General features: G+C 35.7%; 1 protein-coding gene across 2 annotated transcripts in view; it reads right to left on the minus strand.

Annotated features, from left to right (window-relative positions):
* Nucleotides 1-23,883, minus strand: part of CDH8 (cadherin 8) — a 141,097-nt gene that overhangs the window by 76,893 nt on the left and 40,321 nt on the right. For both annotated transcript variants that reach the window (XM_071756671.1, XM_071756672.1), the window contains exon 3: nucleotides 12,526-12,820. In XM_071756671.1, the coding sequence (XP_071612772.1) occupies nucleotides 12,526-12,820 (295 nt within the window). The remainder of the gene's footprint in view (nucleotides 1-12,525; nucleotides 12,821-23,883) is intronic.

Below are 23,883 nucleotides of genomic sequence, written 5' to 3' on the forward strand. Positions count from 1 at the left end.
TTTTTCACTCAAGAATTTTTGACAACTTCTATAGATATTTATTTCAGAATTTCAAATTAATGAGTATGCTGATTCTTTGATAAACTCATCCTTTATCCCAAATGTTCATTGAAGTTGAATACTCCTTAACAAAAAGAGACAATCACTGTCTAACATTACTTCTAATCCTGATGCTTGGCTCTCAAGATATTTTTTGTGACATATAAAATTATTTAATCACTTAGTGAGGCCCCAAGTTTATATGAAATTTATGCATATATTAAAAATACATATAAAATAGTCAGTGTTTCCATTCATTGTTTAGATACACAAAAGCAGGGGTTGGAATGGCATAGTCTTCTTTTTCTTTCTCTGACAGGTCACTTGAAGTGTGACTATACTATCACATAATAAAACTAATGAAGGGAAAGGAAAAATAAAATACTCTTCCAGCTCCTAGAAATCAATTTCTTACGCTGCCAGCCTCTGACACTCAGCACTTCATTTCCGACAATCATACACAGTTCTGAGGTCTGGAAAATTCAGTAATTTTTTTCCCAGCAGTCTTATTGATGAAAATTGTTTATGAAAGATGTAAGCAATCATGAAACAGAAATTAAAGAAATTACTTTCACTATTAAAATGAGTTAAGCTTTTACATAGTTTAAATTTTATCACCTTTAATTTGATTTTTTTTTCTGTTTTATGCTTCAAATCAAATCTTCTGCAGGTGTGAAACATGCAACATTAATATGTTCCACTGGCAATAAGAAGTATATACAGGAGCAAAACCTGTCCCCTCTGCAGCTGCAGATGATGTTGCCACATCAGTGCTGTTCTAGGGCTCAACTGCAAGGTACTAAGGGTCCAGAAGTAGCAATGTATTCTACTCCCAACAACTGATAGAACATTTCCAACTAAGCATGAACAAAAGATTTGGAGAACTGACTTGGAGACTCCTGGAAAAGCACTAAGAATGCAGGGGAAAGCATTAATTAAGTGCATGCTCTTTAAAAAACCCCAACATTCTGGGTTCTACCCAGCAAATAAACAGCTAAGGGTTCTGTTTGTGTTTAGTTTTTACTGCATTTGGCTTTTGTTTGTTTTCTTGTCAATACTACAACAAACTCATTTAGCTAGAGATTATAAATTTGAAATGGTGCCATTTCTACAAGAAAGCCACTATTAGAGTCGAAGTCACTGTTGTCCTGATTACAATAATACAACAGTTTCATAAAATCTGGCCCAACAACATAATCACTGTTTCTCTTTCCTTTATGTACCTAATATTGTCTTATGTAAAAGAAAACAATTTCTTTGATAGATGATGCAAATTTTAAGATGTTCAGTTAAAAAAACTTTCTGCATTTTTTTCCTGGGGTACACTTCTGCAATGCTAATGACCCTGTGATTGAATATGGACTGCAAAGAGATTCAACAGATTTTAATTAATGAACACCTCTAATGTGATGTAGTCATTAACCATTGCTGATGGTTTTACTCTGTTAGTGCCAGGCTTCATAGTTTCTCTTTGCAACAGGCTAGCAACAAGAGACACAATTAACAATAAAGTACTTTTATATGGCTAGGTAAGGAAGCCCATGTTTGCTGGCAAACTAAGATTAAAAACCTTCATAAAAATAAGATGTGTGTGCTCAACTAGTGCTCCTCTGTTGTCCTGTCTCCGCTTTTATGTGCAAGTCAGGGCACCCATTCTGCACATTAATCAGAAAGAAAAATACATATGCTGCCACAGGGAGTAGGAAAGCAAATTTTTTGGTGTGGCAGTGAAATGTGAGTACAGAAAAAAAAAAAAGAAACCCAAAAAAACTTGTATGTTCTAGAGGAAGTAATGCATAGTCCGTGCCAGAAATTTACATGAATCCATATTCAATGAAGCAACCATTTTGTTGAAAGATTGTAATGGCTGGTAAAAATAAAAAATGTGACCATAATGCAACATAGCGGGACTATCTTTTAGCATTTTCAAAGGGATTTCTGGTTCTGTTTTTTGTTCTTATTTTCTTTTTTTTTCTGATGCCCCTTTATGGTCTTCCTTACTCTTTCTCTCCTACTTTTCCCAGATATTGACAAGCTGAAATCTCCCTTTCATTCAGAAAATCTGATTACCAACCTGACAGGGCATTAAGAGTATATTTGCATGAAAAAGACACACCATTATTTACCAACTGTTCTGTTGTCTAAGAGGATCACAGTGCTTCAAAATTTCTAGATAGATTTTCAGTTTGGCTGATAGTAGCCATGCAGTCAGTAGTGGTCAAAGCAAAGCTTGTATTCAGTAGGTCAGATAAGCATTCTTTCCAAAAATGAAGCCTTTTCTTCCCTGTCCTTCTTTGCTATAATCTCACAGGTAGCATGACAGCTGTTGTCATGGTAACATTTTTTTATTGAATAAAACTGCAATAATCTCATAAAAACCTGCATAACTTCTTGACATGTAAATTATTACTGCCTCAAAGCTGAAGAAACTTATTATTTGTTTCTTGTTGTTGCTGATTTTTTAAATACAAAACCATAGTTTTAAGCCTCATCATACTGTATTATTATTATATATGAGACCATTTCTAAACACAAAACCTATGACTTACAGATTTCACTAACCCAATAAAGAACATGTATATGGAATAGAAACCTGTGTGATGCACTTCAGAAGTTAGCATATGCAAAACACATAAAATGTTGGTATTTTAAATGGCATAGCTTGGTGTCAATGCAGACACATGAGGACATGTTGGATGAGTGTTCTGGATTTTCTTTGTAGATCATATGTTATTTCAATCCCACCTTCTACATCAGCAGTTGTTTATATTTATATTATTATTATTTATAGCTAATTTATTGTCAGAGACCAATATGTGGATCAGGTCTTACAGTGCAACAAAGTTCTTTTCCCAAAAATTTCTAGAGTGAGTACCAGGAAAAACAAATGCAGACAGACAACTTAAGAGGGACAAGGAGGTGACAAGAGGATGTACATCATCCTGGGAAACAATACTGTCAGCACACAGTGGCACTGACCTACATGCTGCCAGGCTAGAACACCTGTCCCCAGGGTCTATGGTACCCAAGCATCATGGAAGAGTTTTAAGGACTGCTTTGAAAGCAGATGACAGAGGTCACGTGTGGGTTTTTTACATCTTCCCACACTTAAAGGAAGCCCTGTGAAAAATAAAAATTATTCACTTTTTAAGTGTCCAATGGACACCTGTCCATGATGAAAAACTAATGGGGGTGGAAGATGACATCCTAAGCAGTGGCAAGGGGTAGAGATATGGAAGAATGATCCAGTAAGGTATGATGGACAACTTATGCTCGGCATGCTACAGAGGCAGGAAGGCCAGAATGTGTCCTACAATACCTGTAGCAGAATAACATACACAGCCACTCCTAGAGGGAGAAATGAGAGAAATCTGTGTACTTTACAGGTGTAATACTGATTTGTGGGTGACAAGAACCACATAAATACATAGATTGATAAAGGACTTCACTTAATTTTCTGCATGGAGAAAAAACAACAAAAGCTTCCTTAAAATGAGAAATTGTACAAGGAGGAATAGCTCCCCAAGGGAACTAACAATCCTCCTCACTGAAGAGTTCACTCTATTGCACAGGATGCTAGATAATGTATTCTAAGGGAAAACCCTAGAAAGACAGGAAGATTAACTAATAGGGTAATTTGTCTTTCCCAGCTGTAATTTATTTGACTCTAAGCAGTGAAATACCGTGATGCTGTCATGATCTTGTTTATGATGATTAAGGTAAGGAAAAAGGAAAAGAGGGTTATTCATACAACTCTGTTTTAGGCTCAGCTGGGTAAATTAGATATCTACTTGCACAAGCTGCTCTACCCATAGCAGGAAGACAGAATTGTCCTCTCATGAGATCCTTTCCTCTTGGAATCCAGATTAAATTATCCAGCTAATATGAATGCCTAAATTACATTCATATGACTACTCCTTTATGTGTATGCACTCAAATGAGGCAATACCAGTCTATAATACTAACCCTCCAGGAATATCAAGCATGTAAGCTGGCACACCAACATATAGGACACGTAAAAACCTTGCAAGACTTTTGTTTTAATTGACATTATTTTCCAAATTGATATAAACACCCATGTGCACTGTTTTCTGTTTCCACTAGAAAAAAAAAAACCCTTTCATATACCACTGACACCCTAGTCAGGTTTAGCTCCATAAGCAGAAAAGGAGGGAATCCAACTTTTTTCTATATGATACATATTTCTTAATGCAATTTTTTTGAGTAGATAGTTAACAAAATCTTTCAAAAATGTTAATATCATGCAGAATACATATGAGTCAAAATCTCTGAACAACTGAATATCATACCATGTGTAACAGAACAATGTTTTTAGATTGTTCATGTGTCATTTTAAAAACTATTATCATATGAGGGAAATGGGAAAAATATATTGTATGCAAATGTGTAACTGCAGGTGTGCAAGGTGCTTACCACGCATAGGAGAAAAATGCCTTCTGCACAGCCCATAGACAATAGAGCAATCTGGCAGCCTTCAGCATTTTACAGCTGTATAATGAGGACTGTTGGAAGCATGGCTGTGCCATAAAATAAGCTGCATATTTTACATATTTCTGTGCATAAACTAATTGTTTTAGAATTCTGATGCTGTCTTTTTAATGTGATTTTTTTGGATCTGAATGTTTACTCCAGAAACACATATTCAGACCTAGTGATACAGATAAATCTTTGGTAATTATCCTTACTGACATTACCTACTCCTTGGATGTACCTTGTGTGAATCTAACAAGAAAGGACACTGCATTTTCAGTTATAAGGTTGGCAGATCTTCCTTGCAACAACTTATAAGATGGTGCCACCGCAGAGCCTGCAGATATTCCTTTATAAGTTCCCTGGGGTGGCTGTTTGTTAGGATTAGAATACAGTCTGTAACATCACAGACAACAGTAGAAGGGTAAAATATATTTTTTGTTTGGCTTAAAGAATTACGTTTTCTTTTCATGTTATTTTTTTATTCTTCCCTTCAGATATCACCCTCACTATGGAATATTAATTGCTATTTGTAAGAGATGTGGGAAATAGCTTTTCTTTTGCTTAGGACTTTTTGAAAGACTGCTTGTCTCTAATCAATTGACTATTTCATCAGCATTCACTGCAAGGTCCCCAGGCAAAGACAGTAAAATTGGATGATCACTGTTCACTACATTTCCAAGCAGGTAAAAAAAGTACTGTAAGGCTTGATGAATTCGATGGAGGTTTCAGGTTATGCTCAGGTGTATTGTGTAAAAATACAAATAAATAATAAAGTAGCCCTGGCTGTTTACTGCAGACATTCTTTAATTTACAACTTTCATTTGTGAAGACAAAAGAAGGCTGTTATAATCTTGCAGCTTTGATGCTCTGCTTGCTTTGTTTTGCAGAGTGAAGCCTATAATGCCAGCAACTGTAATTCAGGTTGTGAAAGCAGACTCTGAAATATTGCCCCCTCAGGCCACTGCAGAGCAAGCATATGGCAGCAGAGACCATTTGGGCTCCAGGGAAAGGGGAGAGTTGAATCAGCTGCCCAGCAGTACTCTGCTGGTTGATTCATGAGAAAGCCACACTGACATCAGCTCCACAGGCAACTGCTTATCCTTATTCATGAAGAAACAGTAAGTGCTGCAGATTCAGTAACTAAACAAAGACAGCATTACCAGTTCAGGGTAGGGTGGGGACTGACCAGTGCTAGAAAAAAAAAATGGATTCTGAGTTGGATCTGAATCTCATTTTCCAAATGTCAAGAGTGTCCATCGAAAAGAAATCTAACACAGGCCATCTGAACTAACAGAGTTTGGAGAGTATTGTTCCCCAGCATCCTAAAGCTAAGCCTTTTGTGTTACAGATAAATGATAGAAGTTATACTAAGAAAAGCTTCCATCAAAACATTACCACACTGGATTTAATTTTCTGACCTAGAACTTTCTCCCTTTTGGTAAGAACTTGTCTACATTTCTCACAGTTGAAAAAAGAGAGAATATGTTCCAGTCCAGCTCTGTGACATTTCACAGAACCTCAGTTTGGCAAAAATCTGTATTTATCTACTTCCTTTCATCTGTTTTCCATTTAGGCAGCACCCACTGGCCAGCATACGGGTCCATGTCACAAACATAGCTGGTCTGGAAAAACATAATGGTAGACTTTCAAAGCCAACAAAACAAAACCCCTACCACTGCCTTAAACAGTTTTTTCTTCAAAGTTTGAGACTTGGAAGAATTGTGACGTATCTTTGCTAAGAGTAGATTTAAGCTGGTAACCAAAAGCAGATGTATCAGAAACCGGACTCAAAGTTGTATTTTCATATAGTCACAGAACAGAAACATGACAATGTGTTTGACAGGTACAAATGAAAGCAACCAAAAAGAATTTAAGCAGCAGAATATCAGCAAAAAGAACAAGATGTTTGTAACTATGAGACAAGAATCAACTGGGAAAAAGACAGTAGGACAGACTCGTACAGATTACATAGGACTGCAGCAGCATACACCTTAGACTGCCAGAATTTTCTCTGCTCTGCCCTCATATAGTTAACATACAGCAATGTCTGTCTGTCTGTCCTCATCCCATGAAACAGGCACAAAATAGGAAGACGCATTCCTCTATATGAAACTATAAGGAACTGTGACTTCAACTGTGACCCAAAGAGCTTTTTTTTCTGAGGAGTTAATCTTTACTATGTGTCACTTGTAAGACATTCCTTTGTACAAAGGGAATCAATATGTGCAAAAAATGGAAAATTTGTGACAAATTGTGGATAGTTAATGGGGAGGTTTTCCTAAGATGCCACTACAGATTAATAGCTCCATATTTTGCACAGGTAATTTAGGGCTTACTTCTACAAAACATTCAGAGTCCCCAGAATCTAAACATTCAAGTACTTGCTTGAAGTTCCATTGGTATGAAGTATTTTGAGCAATCCCACTGATTGTAGCAATTTTGTATAAAGCCAAGGAACATTCAGGACAATATAGGTCAGTGTAACTAAAGGGTCACATTATAAACACCTAAAGCCAGTATCAGGACTTCAAAAATAGTCCTTGAGTTCATAATGGCCATTTAAGAACAACTATAAAAACAGAATGACATCTTCAGTCAGACCTCATGAGAAATGGAAAGTACAAAAATAAGAGCACATACCCAGATACGTGGTCTGCTGAGGCTAAATAGCAAGACAAATTAAGAAGACTGCCTTTTCTTTGAATATATACTAACCTAATACTTAAAGATACTTGTGACTTTGCTTTTGGAACCGTATCTCAGTCACACAGAATGCACTGAAGATTTTAAACACATACATACTCACTAAATAAATCTCTCACGTAACACGTTCTTCAGCAGCACAGCTTCTGAATTTGATTATGCACAAGATGAACAATTAGAGGAACAAGAAAACATGAAGACATACATTTTCTAACAGCTGTTACATTGTTGCTGTACTTCACATCTGCTGGTGTTTTCCTTAGCTTTTGCACTCCCTTTGCATTTACCCTTTGGGCTAATTTGTAGTTGACCCCAGTAATGTAGTCCTTTTACTCTACAATTTTGTGACAAACTATCATTGATTTAACAGTCATGCTCAGTGCCTTAAAAATCAATGAATACATAGGAAAAAAAACACAGTAAGACAGTGCGGTTGATCTTGATAACATTTCAGTTCAGGTTTTTATCACAAGTTTCTAATTTGTCAAGTTGTTTTATCACTTTTCATATCAGACATTGCACATTGATTTCATATTCAATAGATTTTTTTCCTTCTGTATATAGTTTCTTAGAGGAAGAGGACTAATACCTTTGAGAGAACTGGAAAGAAAAACTACAATATGTGCAGGGCTCTTCTGCTATACCTGGCTACACTAAATAACTCTGTTCTACTTAAAAAAACAAAAACAAAAAAACCAAACCAAAACAAAAATTATTGAATGATTTCTTATTTACAGGGGTTTAACTGAGGGCAAACTTTGATCCAATAGAAAACCTTGCCAAGTAGAAGTACTGTTGCCCAAATGGGAAACTGATATTCTGACTCAACTGAAAGCCTGATACCTTTCCAATAAAGACCCTTTTCTCCTAAAACTAGTTTTTATGGAAGCATTTAAGGACAAAAATTTTATTCTAAGCATTTTCACATTGTTGATATCTTTAAGTGTTAAAAGGCAAAAGCATTTCTAAAGCAATAGCAGACTGAATTCCACTCTATGTGTTTTAAGATGGGGTTTCCGATGACTGTCAGGAAAAGTCTTACTATTTGGAGATTATTAAAGTTTGTCTGTTTACCTTAATTCAAGCAAATTATGAGAGAATCCTCAAATCTTGTATCTTTTGTTCTTTTTCCATCTGTGTCCTTTCTATTTCACCAACACATTTGTCACTCTACTTCCGCTATCTTTTGTCTTTCAACATGACACCAGCTGTCTAAACACACTTCATTCATTAAGAATGAAGCCAAAAAAATTTCACTCCTCATCCCTCTCCTGAAACTATACTGTTAGGAGACAATATCCACTTTTGCTCTCATCATCACCTCTGCAGCATGTTTTCGGGGAAATCATCAATCTGTGTGTAGCTGCAAAGGCAACAGAAACAGAACAGGGGTGGGAGAGGGTGTGGTGTGGAATTATTTTTTTTTTTTTTCATTTTCTTTTTTCCCCCTCTCACTTTTCTTTAAATAAGTTACAGGACCAGTTCCAATTACCCTCATGGATCTTCTAAGACTGGTCATCATTTACATAATATGCTATCTTCATTGCAGGCATGTGTACAGAGCTCATAGACAAATAGGAAGCTTAGCTGAACCTCTTTTAAAGGTTTTAGCTAGGTTTCATTCCCAGAGTGTCCCTTTACATCTAAAAGTGCTTAGACAAGATTTACAGACAAATTAAATTATTTCCTATTTGTGAAATGCAGTACTGTTACAATGAAGTGATTTAACAGATTTCACTTTTTGATCTTTAATGCCTTAAGAAAATTAATATCAGAATTAAAAGATTAAAGTGCTCAGTTTCAGCAAAGAGCACATTCCCAATATACACTATTAGCTTCCACAAGCAAACTCATCATTTTGGTAGCTTATATAGAAATTATAAAAAAAAAAAAAAAAAAAAAAAAAAAAGAGAAAAAAAAAAAAAAGAGAAAATGCAAGGTGAGCGAAAATTTCATTTAGTTCTCCAAATTTTTTTTGAAATGTGTTCCTCTTGTTTCTCAAAGAGAAATAAATTATTTCAAAATAACTCTGAACACAGTGATGATATACACCATTCAGTACACGTGTGGGTGTATTTTCTGTGAAGACAACTGAAAAGTGAGCATCATTCCTACTGGAGGTAATGCAGCGTAATACTAAGTGTCTTTGCACCTAGCAGTGGGAGGAAAGCCTTGCAAATCCTTTTGTTTTCATAGGGAAGCAGGATTTTCTGGATATCACTGATACAAACTATAAAAATCGAAAAGGCTGGATTGTGGCCATGTATATGTGGTAATCTATACTGCCAAACAACATGCTCACCCATATCACATACAGAAGGCTTGCATGTACATTGCAGTACAGCGAATCATTCATGTTCTAAATAGTCATGTGAAAATACCACTGATATTCACAGAATACATCTTGTCAAGCAAGGAACATAAGACCAGTATTTAATGTACTTACTAGAAAAACTGCATTGTGATAGAACCTCAACATTACATTACAGAATATTGAAAGGTTAACGTGTTCATCTGTATTCTATGCATTTCTTTCTATAGAGGTCCAAAAATAAAATGTCTTGTACTGCATCCTCATTACATAAGTACTATATATATATAGCATTAGTTCTTCTTCTGCTTCAGAGCAGTCAGAATTGAAATAAACCTTGAGGAAAGGAGATGTTTAGTGGAACTTTGTTTTACCCTGAATAAGAATATTGCCTATACTAACTATGTGGTAGAAATATCAAGGCTGAAATTAGCAGTGGGTGGAGATCTCTCTAAGGGGAACTGGGTAAATGGATAATGAAATTGAAATACTCTTAGTGTGGCAAAAAAATACCTCAACAAACACAAGGAAAAAAAACCCAACCAAATGTCTCAAAATCTGAGAGTTTTCTTATAAATATTACAGAGTAGTTAAAGTAATTTTAAAGAAAGCTAAAATGATTTATGCAGATCCTTTAGTAGAGTTCTTCATGTTGCTATGTTGCTACCTGTCTGTTAAAAGGAGGAAGGCAGAAAAAAATAGTAAACGTGACATTAGTGAAGGGGCAGCATTCTCACCTTCAATTTGCCAGCACTGGAATTCAGTTCTCTTGGAGATTAAGACACAGACTTGACTGCTGCACAGATTTTACAGTCATTCATGACCCATGCAATGCAATGGCAAACATACCATGAGTTTTGAAGTGGCAGCTGAGAATTAGATTTTTGGTTTGCAACAGAAGAATAGGAGTGTATGTTTGTGCTTCTTTACAGAAACAGCTTGGAAACACACACCCCTAGGAATGTTACAAGGTTCAGAGATCGTACGGGATAAATGTGCAAAATGTTCATAGTTTCAGTTATAAGGTTAATAAATGGTAGACCTCCAAGACAATTTATAACAAATATCTACTTATATTTGTGTGAGAATAAAATTGTTTTGAACCAAGCTCAAGCAGTCTAAGAATATGTAAAAATATGGAACTACATCATTTCAAACACAGTTCAGTGAAGAATTGTTTCTCTTTCTGTCACCATGCTAAGGGAAACAGATGAAATAATACCCTCCAAAAGCCAGTCCTTTTCATTGTTCACTAACCTGACATCTATGTCCAGGCACTGGACACTGGTCTATAACCTTCTATTGTAAAGTTTTTCCAGATAACGGAAATTCATTCTTTTAATTAATCTCTCATGACCTTCCTTTACATTTTCCCCTCCTTTTTCACCCTTTCACTTTTCTCAGTTGTTTTGCTTTCCCTCTCTACCTTTTTCTTCTTTTGCTTTCATTGCACTTTCACCACCTGTTAAACTTCATGTTAACTGATTCACTAGATCTCTTGATTCACTTAATTAATCTGATCCTTTGACTAATTTCCTGTTTAAATCTTTGGGGCTTCTTTTCCCCTCATCATCTTTATGGCGTGTACTCCTTGGATCTGGGCCATATCTTGAAAAAGGATTGCTAATACTGCTCATATGCAGATACAAATTATTTTTATAGTAGCATTTATTACCAGAAACTATCTTTTCATGTCTGTATGTACCTTCATTTTCTTTTTATCCTAGAATAAAACAAGTCCCATTCATACAAAGATTTTTCTGCCTTCAATTTCCTTTTAAAAAAAATTATTTTAAATTTATTTCATTTAATTAAGACCTTTTTTTTGCCTAGAGCTTGGCAAAAGTATATTCCAAAAGCAGGTCCATAAAGAGATTGTGCTGCTGTATAATTAAAAGCAACTTAAGAAACCAAACCTATGTTTGGTGAAACAACTGACACAAAGGCTTGAAAATTCACATATCAGTTTCAGCACAAGTAATTCAATATATGAAAATCTGTTAAAAATTACTGATTAGAAAAATGAAGCCTCAGGTATCACCACTAGTACAACTTACTATACTGAAAGGGTGGGAGAAGACGGTTCTGGCTCCCCATATTCCTCCTCTCTTTAAATAAAAAATAAAGAATGATGGGTTTTGAAACTTTTTGATAGGGTGCTGCTTTATTTTAACAAAGTGTCTTGGCACTCCTTCAATTATCTTGTTTTGACAGATGTAGACAAACTGCTGAAAAGCACATTATCCTCAGCCTAATCCTGTAAAACATTAGAATTTACTCCACATTTTGTGGCCAGATTTTGATGTCTTTGCCTACTCTGAATTCTTACATTACCCTGAAATTGACTCATAGTTTTATGGGCTTCCTTCCCTTTTGCTTAAGATCACCTGTACTAGCTATGTATGTATCAGTAGGGACTGATAGCTTTCTCTGTCTTTCCCTTCTGTCTTCTGCAGAAATCCTACAGCTGAATGGTTGAGTCCACCCTAGAGTCCAACCATCAATGCCCAGACACAGCATCTTTCATTCTATTTTGGCTTATTACAGCTGCAGTTAGAGGAAAACAAGTAAGTATATATCAACATACTGCAAGTGCTACATCTGCATATGAAAATACACAAACAGATAATTAAGCATCAACAAAACATCAACAGGATTAGGCTGTCATGTTGGAACAAATCTTTGATAAATTCTTCTCAATAACACTACTCTCCGGCATCATAAGGGGAATATAAATTCAGCCCATTAAAGTGCTGTTGGACAAAGGCAGACACATTAATACATCTGTTACTCATTTTCTTACTACTAAGGGACTCTACTATTGTGCTACAGTTGAAAGCTTTGGCCAAGAAGAGATTTGAAAATATGCAAATTAATGCTAACAACATAATAAATATCGTAGTATTCATCAACAACTCAATGGCATATTGGCAGAGCTTAAATTGTGTCCATGTTTGCCCATGTTCAGACATACATACCTACAACAGACATTTCTGGAACTGTAGCATGATATGGACCATCAACAAACTCTGGGGCATTGTCATTGATGTCTTGAACCTTAATAATGAATTCTGAAGGAGGCTCCAGAGGTTTGTTTGTGTCCCTGTCAACTGCTTGAGCTGTTAGAGTGTATTCAGCTTTTTCCTCACGGTCAAGCCTTTTCATTGCATGGATGTCTCCAGTCTTGTCATTGATCACAAAGATTGTTCCAGCTCCATCTCCTGACAGAATATACTTGATTTTGCTACTGCCAGGATCCAGATCTGTGTGTAACTGAAAGGGAAAAAAAAATCATTTTAGAAACAAAAATTACACCCAAAACTTTTTTTGCATAGTTCTAACAGTACATTTTGTCAAGCTATTCTTTTGTACTTTTAGCACCAGTGATCCATATCTCAGCTTGAATACACAAGGAGAGTAGGGATTTGTATGCATACTAATCAAAAGTGAATGTAATCACAGGCATAATTAGACTTTCTATTTAAAAGGAGCTGTTATATATATTTTAAATCCCTGTTCTAAAATGTAAATGTCTTCAGAACAATTATCAGGCAAAATGAACAAGCACAAAACATCCTTAACCTACTAGATCAAAGTGTGAATGAAGGATTAACAACATTAATCTAATTTATTATTCAGTGTTATTATTACAGTTTATTTTCAGGTGACTGAAAATGGCTGAACACTATCATCTGTGTAAATGTTGTAAGGGACAGCATTCACAGAAATTTTGAGCCAAGCCATAACTCAGCTATCAGCAGAACTTAAAAGGTTCTAAGACCTTTATTCTAAAAGTAGTTCCCATGAAAAAACAACTTTTTTTAAAGCAAGTTTCCATAAATGTAAAAGGAACCCTTACACACATCTTCCTGTTCTCCTAAATGCCCCATTAGAAGAAATGGTATTTAGGTTGTACTTGGCTTTTCAAAAAAAAGAGGTTTATAATAATCTGAAACAGTATGAAAAGAATAGGTTTTCTTCTTTACTTTGAATCTTTTCCTTAAGTAAAAGCCTAAAATGAAGAACACTGGACACAAACACTGGAGCCAAGTACTAAATATCATATTATCTCCTGTAAATTTTAACTTGCTAAGGCGAGAGCAGCAATTGCTGGAGCATATGTATTAGTGCAAATACATTCTAAAAAACAGGATAATAATTTAAATATGCATTAATATTTGCTATTTAAAATTTACTATTAAGTTCAACACATTTCATATGAAGAATGGGAAGCAGTGTATAACTTATGAGTAAAAATGTGACTTGCATTTTTTATTATTTATCTCTACTTCACAAAAGACAGTCTGATGAAAATTTGTATAACTTGTTTAGGAAAGCTGCAACATGAGTCGCAACAACTACTACTGGTCATTTCAGTTTACTCATCATTGTGCAGACAGCTCAAAATAAATTATTGCTGGTTATGTATTTTACTCTTCAATTGATAGTAGTGGTTGCTAGGGCTGGAATCTGTAATACAATGTTAAAATAACTGTAGGAAAAAAGCCTTTTAATACTGGCTACAGCCAAACTGTAAGTAGATTTTTATGTCATACCACGAGTAGGCTCTGCAAATTCTTCAGTATATAATTGGTCACACAGTTATCTGCAATTTGCTACTCAGGAATAGGAGCTTAGAAAACTTGTTAGCAGCACCTGACCAAAAGGAATCTCAAATTGTTGCAATGAGCAGAGCAGACAATGGCAGTCAGGTCTGATTTTCCAGTTGATCTGATTTATTATACATACAGAATTCTAGGCCACCCGTGTGTTCACTGCAGTGCAATAATAGCAGAACTCCCACAGACTACAAAAGGTGTCACTTCATCTTCAGCTTTTTGCCTGGCAACACGTTATTACCACACCCTTGTTTTAACAACTTTTTAAAAGCAATGTAACAATCCAAGGATATGCATTGCTTCATCCAGTTCACTCTTCCTACCCATTCCACAAGAGCATATACATAGACATCAAGTGACATCTGAGTCATTTTTCCAAAAACTCCGTTTTTTTTCTTGTACTTGCAATCAGCTTCTACTTGAGAACAATCAGCATAATTTCCCTTATCTCAGTTTAGGTTGGACACTCTCTTGTTGGTTGGACTGCAGTTTTGTCTGCTCAGTAAGACATGACAATACAAATTTTTATCTCAAAAATTATTTCTCTTATAAGGAGGATGCTACTCAGTTTAGGTGTCAGCACCATAAAAAAAATATTTTCAAGGTACCACACCTGTCAAGATCTATCCAGAGTCTGTGTTTTAAACGTATTGTTTATATTTTAAGCATCTGAATAAAATCTATACAGTTTGAACATTGCAAATGAAGTTTTGGGCACAATATTCAAAGCTGAATTACAGTCATGTCATATAACAACATTGTCTAGATACACAACTCTGAGAAGCAATAGAGAATATCTCAATTCACCCAAATACGTAGAACCTTACAGTGAAAAACTATAATCTGAATTTCTAAAAATATACTGGCTGGATAAACTAGATATCCCACACAGGTATTTGAAAGTGCTCAAGCATTCTCCAATTTGCTAATAAGTAGGAGAGACTGTTAGTATAATTTCCTGTGTAAGTTTATCCCTATTATCCAACAGAAGTTATGGTTCATAAATCAGCTGTGGTATAAAGTAGACTATAAAACCTTTGGAGCGCAGGAAGTTAAAATGAAAAAAAAAAAAAATTCGGACTATTCTGAGTTGTTTCTTCTAATATGTTAAAGTCCTTTCTTTCAAAAGGAAGACATGGATATTGCTATTTTAAATACTATAAAATGAAGGGCTAAACTTTAAACAAAAAAATGCAAGAGCTAGAAGGATCTTTCAATCTTAAGAGCTGAAACTTTGTCTGATTAGCATAAGACCAGGGGTTCTTTAACCAAAGATTATCAGTGGGAAAAATTATAGTGAAATTATTTTACTTCTTAATTAAAAAAAAGCTATAAATCCAGCACTTACAGAAATTTTATTTCCTTTTCATGTTGATGATGCAAGGTGAGAGACAAAAGCACTTTTCTAGGTTTTCAAGTTCTCACACTCTAATATCCAAATATTACACTAAATGTCCTATGGAAGAGCCATTTTTCCAGATAACCCCACTGTTTGCATTTAGATTTAAAACATCATAATCCACTTACAAGTTAAATCACAGCACTGAAGTGAAATTCTAAGCCAGAAAACATAACATTTTTTCCAGGTAACATTTTCTCTCTTCTAACAGATGTGAGCAATAATTTGCAGGAATGGTCAAGCTTCAGCAAGCTGTGTTCATGTGAAGGTTAAAGATCATTAAACACATAATTACATAGGGTCTAGGTGAATGATAGAGAGGCATAATGAATATGATGAGTATTGGTTTCTGGTGAAAAAGCCTCACAGATGTCATAAATGTAAGATTGCTTTCCAACCTGTAGCTTGATTTGTTGCACCTCTGCTTGAAAGCTGACCTCACATTTTTCAGAGCAATATAGAGAAATGTAACAACATTTTCTTTTTTAAAAAAGAGATATCTATTGCTCATGTCCCACTGCTAGACAGAATCCCAGAACAAAGAGAAAAGTATGTTTACTGGAAAAATTAGTCTTGTTGAGAGTGATTCAAACTCACTTTTTTTCATGTGAGACTCAGTTAATGACTTCAAAGGAAGTGAAATCTTCCTCCATCAATTCCCTGCCTGTGGGACTTTAAATACAAACATTTCTCTCCCTTAAACTAGCAAATGTGATCCCATCACCAGATTTGTGCCCAGATTTATGGCAATAGAAGAGGTTTTGGATCCTCTCCTAGTTTTAATGGTGATCCAGATGCCCTGTATGAATACCCTACTAATGGCTCCCATGTAGTCTCAGCACAGGTCCATTCCTAAAAAATGAACTTCATTCAAAATGAACCCTCTGAACACTGCAGTTCCTAATAATTATGAATTCCTTTGCTTCTGTTACAATACAAATGATAATCCATGAAGTCAGTATTAATTGTAACAGCACATACAGTGTACTGCCACAAAACTAACATTATTTTCACTAATAATGAAAGCATATCTAGAAGTATTGCCAACACACTATTCAAATGTAACATATATTTATAGTCTCCCACATACATAGATTACAAACACGTATAATTACAATCAATGCAAGAGAAATTGCAGAGACTGACTTGCTCAGAGGTGTCTACATTCTGTAGATGTAAAAGTACTACTCTGCAGTAAAAAAAACCCAACATGAATATGTTACTGATATTTAAAAAGGCTGCAGAAGCTTCAAACTACGTTCGTGAAGTTCTTTTGCAATTCTGAGTACAGAGAGAAATTTATCAGTCTCTTCTGTAAATGGAAACTCTCTCACCTGTTCTCAGTCAGATTTCCCAGCTACCTGGCAAACCAAAGGGTAGTCAGAACAGCTTGCTCAGCACAATGAATTTCACATTCAAGCCACATGCTCACCCTCAGGAAGTACATAATGCACTTGGGGCTGCTCAATGCCCAGAATGAGGAGAAAGCTGTTGACTGGACTTGGTAGCAGGACTGAGCACTTCAGGAACTCTCCAAGTGTGTGGCTAATGCACAACTTGATAGAAAGGAACTTGTCATGAGATGCATCATCAAAAGGATGATTTGTAACCCCAGTTTCCTCATATTAGTAAAGAAAGCATAAATATATCAATAACTCACAAGAGGGGGAAATCTACATATTATGAAAATGCTTTTGGACATTTTTAATTAAGGAAAGAGAAGAAGGCATTATGTAATCAAGTTTTTATTTGAGTTTGTTATAAAGTAATTAATTCATCCTCATGTAATTACGAGGGAATTACCACTTACTTATTTCAAGGGAAAAGGTATAATCTGCCCTTAGAACTTCATTTTAAAATTTGCATCATTCTACTCCTTCCTAGCCCTGGCATCTTTTTTAAGGAATTTACTACTGCATCTCTGATATTTACCTTATGTTACATGGGTACACGCATAACACACCAGCCATATACTAATTTTTCAGGTTCATCTAATTTTTCCCTATTCTTAGCAATTAAAATCCTCATTTATGACGCAGACCCCATTTAAGGAACTTAGAGATGGAATTTTCAGCTTTTATGACTTCTGCAAAACTGCTGAGTTCTAGGAAGCTCTAGATTGTTCTGTGAAATTATGGAAGGATTTTAGTGACTTTTACAATCATTTATAGATATCAATGCTTTCAAAACCCAAAATGCATCTTACTCATTATGTGTTTCTTTTTGTATGTGACTTTGTACATTGTTGTGGGGCTTTTTTTGCTAAAAATAGGAACATCATTAGGTGTTAGAGAAGGCTTTTGTGAGCATTGTTGATGTGCTCTGACACACAATGAGCACGTTTACTGATGACCCAGAGTTTAAAAAAAGTAATTCATAATTAAACTACTGTAGATAGATTCAATTCATTTGCACACAATGAAGGATTAATAAAGTGAATGTAATTTCAATTTAATAAAATCTTTCATTTTCTCCATGGATAGGCTGATCCCATCTTCAGTAATGGTGCACTATGGGGAAGTAGAAAACCAAATATTCTGCATTATTATTCAGGGTAATGACAAACTGGGGCACAGACTTGATGTGCCTGACATAATGTCAGTACTTGGAATGCTTTCAGAAAGGAAACAGACATGTCTGTGGATGACAAAGGTTTCATTTAAGATATGAGAACCATGTAACTTGAAGCCTCTGGAGTAACTGTCAAAAGACATTACTGCTCACACTTCTCAGCTGCAGTTTCATAACCATATTCAAAGAGAATTAAAGCAATAATATCAGTCTAACACTTTCATTTAAGATTGTAATCTTTGCTTTTGTCTGCCTCAGTTTCCTACCATGTCATTTGAGTACCTTTGATTCCAGATGGCTTCTTTTATGTTTCTGTTTATTCTTTGCTACTGCTTTTTTATTCTATTTGATTTGCTAATTTTGTCTCTGTTTATATTCGTGCACAAACTGCTTTTCATTGCTTACCTTTTGGCATCATCTTACAATACACTAGAGTGAACTGTTGTTTAGAAACTAGAGACAAGATTGGGATCTAACAATCTGTTTTTCTAATTCACTGATTATGACCAACTGATGCAAGAAAAGAGCTCAGGAACTTGACTGTCTTCAACAAAACATCCAGACTGTAGGACTACCCAAGCCATTCCTAAACAGCTCTGTAGACACATTTACCTCCAGTTAATCACAAAATTAATTTTGAATTGGAATTGTTATGTATTGCTGGTGTTGTATCACAGAAGCTGTTTCCCTGCCAGGGGAACTCCTTAAGAGAGAGGAAACTATGCCCTCAGATGCAAAGTTTTCCCCAAATCCACAATCATATGTTCATCTTCAGTGGTTGTGATGGCAACAATGACAGTTTGTTTCTACTCCTTTCTATCTTTATTCAAAGCATGGCCTCAGGTTGATTTTTCTTTATGCATTCCTTACATTCCTTACTTCTTCTGAATCCTTACGTTAAGCCAGATGATAGCTGAAGCTTTCTGTTGCCCTAATTCTGGCTTCGGCCCTTCCCGTTTGGGAATACCATCTGTCTTCCCTTCTGTCCAGAGAACACCACCACCACACATGACCTGTGTCCCACCACAGCTTGGACTGCTGCCTTTACTCACTGCTTTCTGCAGCTATTTAGCACCCAAGTGTCCTGTGTCAAGTGGCCTCAGATGGCTGGCACCTTTTTGTAGCTGGCTTCCTGCCTAGCTTGGAGTTCATGTAAGTATTTCTGAACCCAGACTGCTGCTCCTTTCCCATCTTACAGCAGACATTGCTCCTGTAAAAAGGTCTTATTTTTTTTTAATCAAACTTTTTTGATATTTGGAAACATGCAATAAAATTCTGTCGCATTGTCAGAGGAATCCATTCCAATGTCATTTGTCTCTGTTATTTAATCTGTAGTGTACTGCAGTTCACCACAGGAGATCCAAAAGCTAGGTACAGAGAGCCTCAAAAACTACATGTACTTTTAGTCTTGTAAAATATTTTTCTTCTTCTGTGTCTTCAGGGAAAAAAAAATAATTGCCTGTCATCTACTGTTTGGGACAAAGCACTTATACTAACAATTCCAGTGCTCCAGGCATCATAATTAAGAGTGTCTCCTGCATTTGTCACTTTTTCCAACTAAGTGAAATAGCACTAGAGTCATTCACTCCCTCCTCCATCTTGTCAGTGTTGAACACAAGCTAAGCTGGAGATTCTACTGCCTCTAAGATTGTGTGAAGTCTCCAAACACCATGCTGGAAGATTGCTTCCTCTTGGCTGTCAACTTCCCCTGCCAGCAGAGTCTGTCTTGCCACTCCATCTTCTATATTGACCAAAGATGGGGAAGGCTGTAAAACTCTTTAAGAAATGGTAATTTCCCGTTCAACGTGCTAGCCAGAAGTCTGGCACTTCCATATGCCAAAATCCGCTCTCTTGTTCCTTTAATCATCATCTTATTCACACTGTTCTGAGCTGTTTTCTATGTTGTTTGAGCCACACTCTTTCTTTCCTCTTAAAAAACTTACTCTAACTTGCTAGGCCTCAGTCTCAGGCACAGAGTACACTGCTCTTCAGCACTAAGACCTGTTTGTGTGTTTCAAATTATTTTCTCAAGTGAATGTCCTAACAATACCTCTTAATACATACTCTTAGAATTGCAGAAGAGGAATAAAAAAGTTAATCACTATATTACCTACAGCAGTTATTTGAAGGATGCTTATAAAATCTCTCAAAGTAGACAAGCTACAAGATCTAGCCTGGACAACCAAGGGCAGAAAAAAGTACAATAGACCAGAGTGGTCATAGATGACAGGGTATTTCTATTTATTTAAGCTTATTTAAGTTGTCATAATTTACAGTCCTTCAAGGCTCTGGCTTTGAGCTGCTTCCACCACCCTGGCTTCTGATCATACTTCACTCAATGATTAGGAGGATCACAGAGATAATATATTTAGCCTGTCTTCCTTCCTAACAAAGAAATTTCACATCCCTTTAGAACACAATCTCTTATTTAGTAACATTTCATAAAAAAACTTGAAAGCATTAGAAATACTTTTTTAAATGTAATTTTTCAAACTTGAGATGCCTGCTTAGCACACTTCAGTGCCTGAGCATTAGGAAGTAAGCATTGCCTAAAATCACATAATGTGTAAAGCTGGCAGTGCAAATAGAAAGCTCTTTTCTAGCAATTGGCTGTCAAACATCCACAGTGCAGAAATATAAACATCAGCTATGCAGCCAGCTTTGAGCTAAAATTGAAAACAGTTGAGAAGGTAACTGAGTGAAATAAAAAGAACTGAAAAAATAAATTGTGAGTACTTACATGTTGAGCATCTTGTAAACTATCTGCTTACATCTGATAATATAACTTGTCCTATTGTACTTACACTAACCTGTGAACTGTGCAATACAGTATGAATTTTTTCGTATTAAAACATTTTTCGAGTTACTTGGAATGTGAAAATAAACAGAGCTAGGAAATGCTACAGAGTAAATTCCTGGTGTGATTGATGTCAAACAAAACAATGGTTCTTCAGAGTTTCCATGTTTGCAGTTACATAGTAACATCAGTGTCAGACATCAGAATAAAGAGATACAACATAGGGATAATTTGATTATTTTCCCTCATTTTCTTGCAGTTAGATGTTTATTAGGGATAATTTTAAGTTATTCAGAAGAACCTAGTTGAAACTGGTTACTGTTATTTCCTGCAGTTTCTCGAGAAATAATTTGCCACATCACTTGTGTGGTTTTCAAAGCTGCCTAATGTAATTTCCCATGCATTTCCACTAAGTCATGCATTCCTGTGAATTTCTTACAAACTGACTCACAAAGGTTATGTCTCTCATAATGTGATCAATTTGCAGTACCATTAAGCTTCAAATATTTTTAAGCCACTAGACATAGATCATAGCTTCTGCCTTTGTTAATGCTTTTCTGGAAGAATTGACAGAGGAGAGGAGAACACAAACCATTACACAGACAGTATTAAATATGCAGAAATAAAAAACTGTGCCCACTCCAGCAGTGTCTGATATTTTGTGATGTATTACCTCTGATTTTCTAGCAACTTTATTGAGTCCTGCAGTCCCCTTGTCAGTACCTATGGAGACTAAAGTCTAAGTGACAATTATCACTTTGGCACATCAGATAACTTGACCTGTTTCCAAGGAGGAAAAACCAGCAGTGTTATGATTAAAAGTGTGGGCACTGTTAGTGGGCACTATTTATGTCATTTGCTGTAAACACCTATTCTACCTGTGATTCAACACATCCAAAATTTGGGGTCAATGTCCCATCAAAAAAAAGAAACTGGCTCAGCATGAACGTAGGCAAAGTGTATACAAATCAGTACCACAGAAGCTGTAAGTGTGTAACATATGTCAATCTCAAACCAGCCAGAATCCATACAGACTTTGCAGTGATTTAGTCTAGACCTTTATCCAAATTGTCTGAGTGCATGGTGAAGACTACTGTGGGAGACTGCAGGAGACATCTGTACTAATTTAATGATGGTTGAATCACTGTCAGATTTCTCTCCCCACACAAGCCTGGTAGTGCTTATATCACTCTCTGAGCAGAGAGCAGCCAACCCACAGTATGGTCCTTGCCCCATTCAGCTGTTCTTTGCATTCAGGATATTCTTAGAAAGGATGGGTGACCAGCTCTGCTGCACTGGTATATTTTGAGGTTATCAGTACCAGAGAAGATGCACAACATTCACTAGGTTGGAGTTGGGAGGCAAAGAAACACTGTGATTTCTAAGAACATTTTTTTAAATGGCACACACATTCAAATTACTGATTGCTAGGTTGCCCACTAGATACTGTAGTGGCCATAAAAGGAACAGCAAAGGAGGGAAACAACTGTTTAATGGAAATCCCTTAAGATCTACAAGGACTCTGCTGTTTTATCTAAGGAAATGAGTTCAGGTATCTATTAGAATGCTTCAAAGAAAAAAAAAAAAAAAAAAGAAAAAAAAGAAAAATTCCAGACTTAAAAAAGATAAGAAAGAGGCAGGATATTTAGAACTGAAGTTTTTAAATTATCCAAATGATACCCTATAAAAGACAAAATCCAAATATCTTATGTACATCGCTGCTATTATTTGGAGAACTCTACTGAGAGAAGCAAATGACAGCTGGTTAGCTGGGCAGCTGACAACTGCAGAGTCAGAACTCATCTATAAATAATGATTATTAATTACTTGCATTACAATAACAGATAGAGGTCCTTGTTGACACAAGTGCTCCGTTATATTGTGTGCTGCAGGCTTCAGTGAGCTTAATTCACTGTCCTCTGCTTATGGTGAAATATCAAACAGCTTTTTCCCCCTTCCCTTTTACTGAAGAGATAAGGAAGAATGAACACAGAATACATAATTTTAGAAATGAGTTTCTAAGACTCATTTGCTAATTTCTGCAATCACCACCTAGGTATTCAGTATGGCTCAAACTCATGGAAATAACAAGGCCAAATTCTTGCATAGATTTATAGTCCTAAGATGATAATTTTTTAATTTTCTATTTTTAGTGTGAATGGTTTCAGCATCTGCTATATCTGATATTGGACTTGATCTCAGAGGTACTTTAAAGCCTCAATGATTCAGTGATAAGACCAAGGAACTCAGCAGGAATCTTTGCCTCAAGTTTCAGGGGACACTGTACAAAACTCTTTATTGGAACCTATATAGAGAGTTACAAAGATACAGAATCAAGGACACACCCCTAAAAAGAAAAAAACAAATCATCACAATTAATATCTAGTTAGTAGTTCATATTATGACTCCATAATTTATAGTCCAATTAAATGCAGAATTCAGCACTAGCCTACAATTTTTTTTATACTTTTCTGACACCGAACAGATCAGGTGTAACTGACTTTTATACAAACTATATGATGAGATTAACGATTATCTGACTGTGAGATAATAAAGTGCCAAAAATATCAAGACCCTGAAGTAATGTAAAATATTTGAGATTATTTATCAAGTCAGTAAAGCTGCCTTTTCACATTTACTCAGAATATAGGAGATGGAATATTTTGTTTGCCTATGGAGATGGGATCATTGGGTATGTAAATGGACACCGACGGCAAAGTTAACTGAAAAGATTCTGCTGTATGAAGTTCTTCAACAAAACCTTAACAATATAAATACAGTGTTGCTCAGTTCTGTTAATGATATTCTGACACAAAACCAGATACCTAACAAATGTACCTTGGCTATCAGATGTTAATTACTTTTTGACATAAATTGGGATCATGGCCAGTCAAAAATTACAATCACAGCATGACTAAACTAGATTTTTTTCCCCCCAACCTGAAAATAA

Source organism: Heliangelus exortis, chromosome 13 (genome assembly GCF_036169615.1).
Source record: "Heliangelus exortis chromosome 13, bHelExo1.hap1, whole genome shotgun sequence".
NCBI classification, from domain to species: domain Eukaryota; kingdom Metazoa; phylum Chordata; class Aves; order Apodiformes; family Trochilidae; genus Heliangelus; species Heliangelus exortis.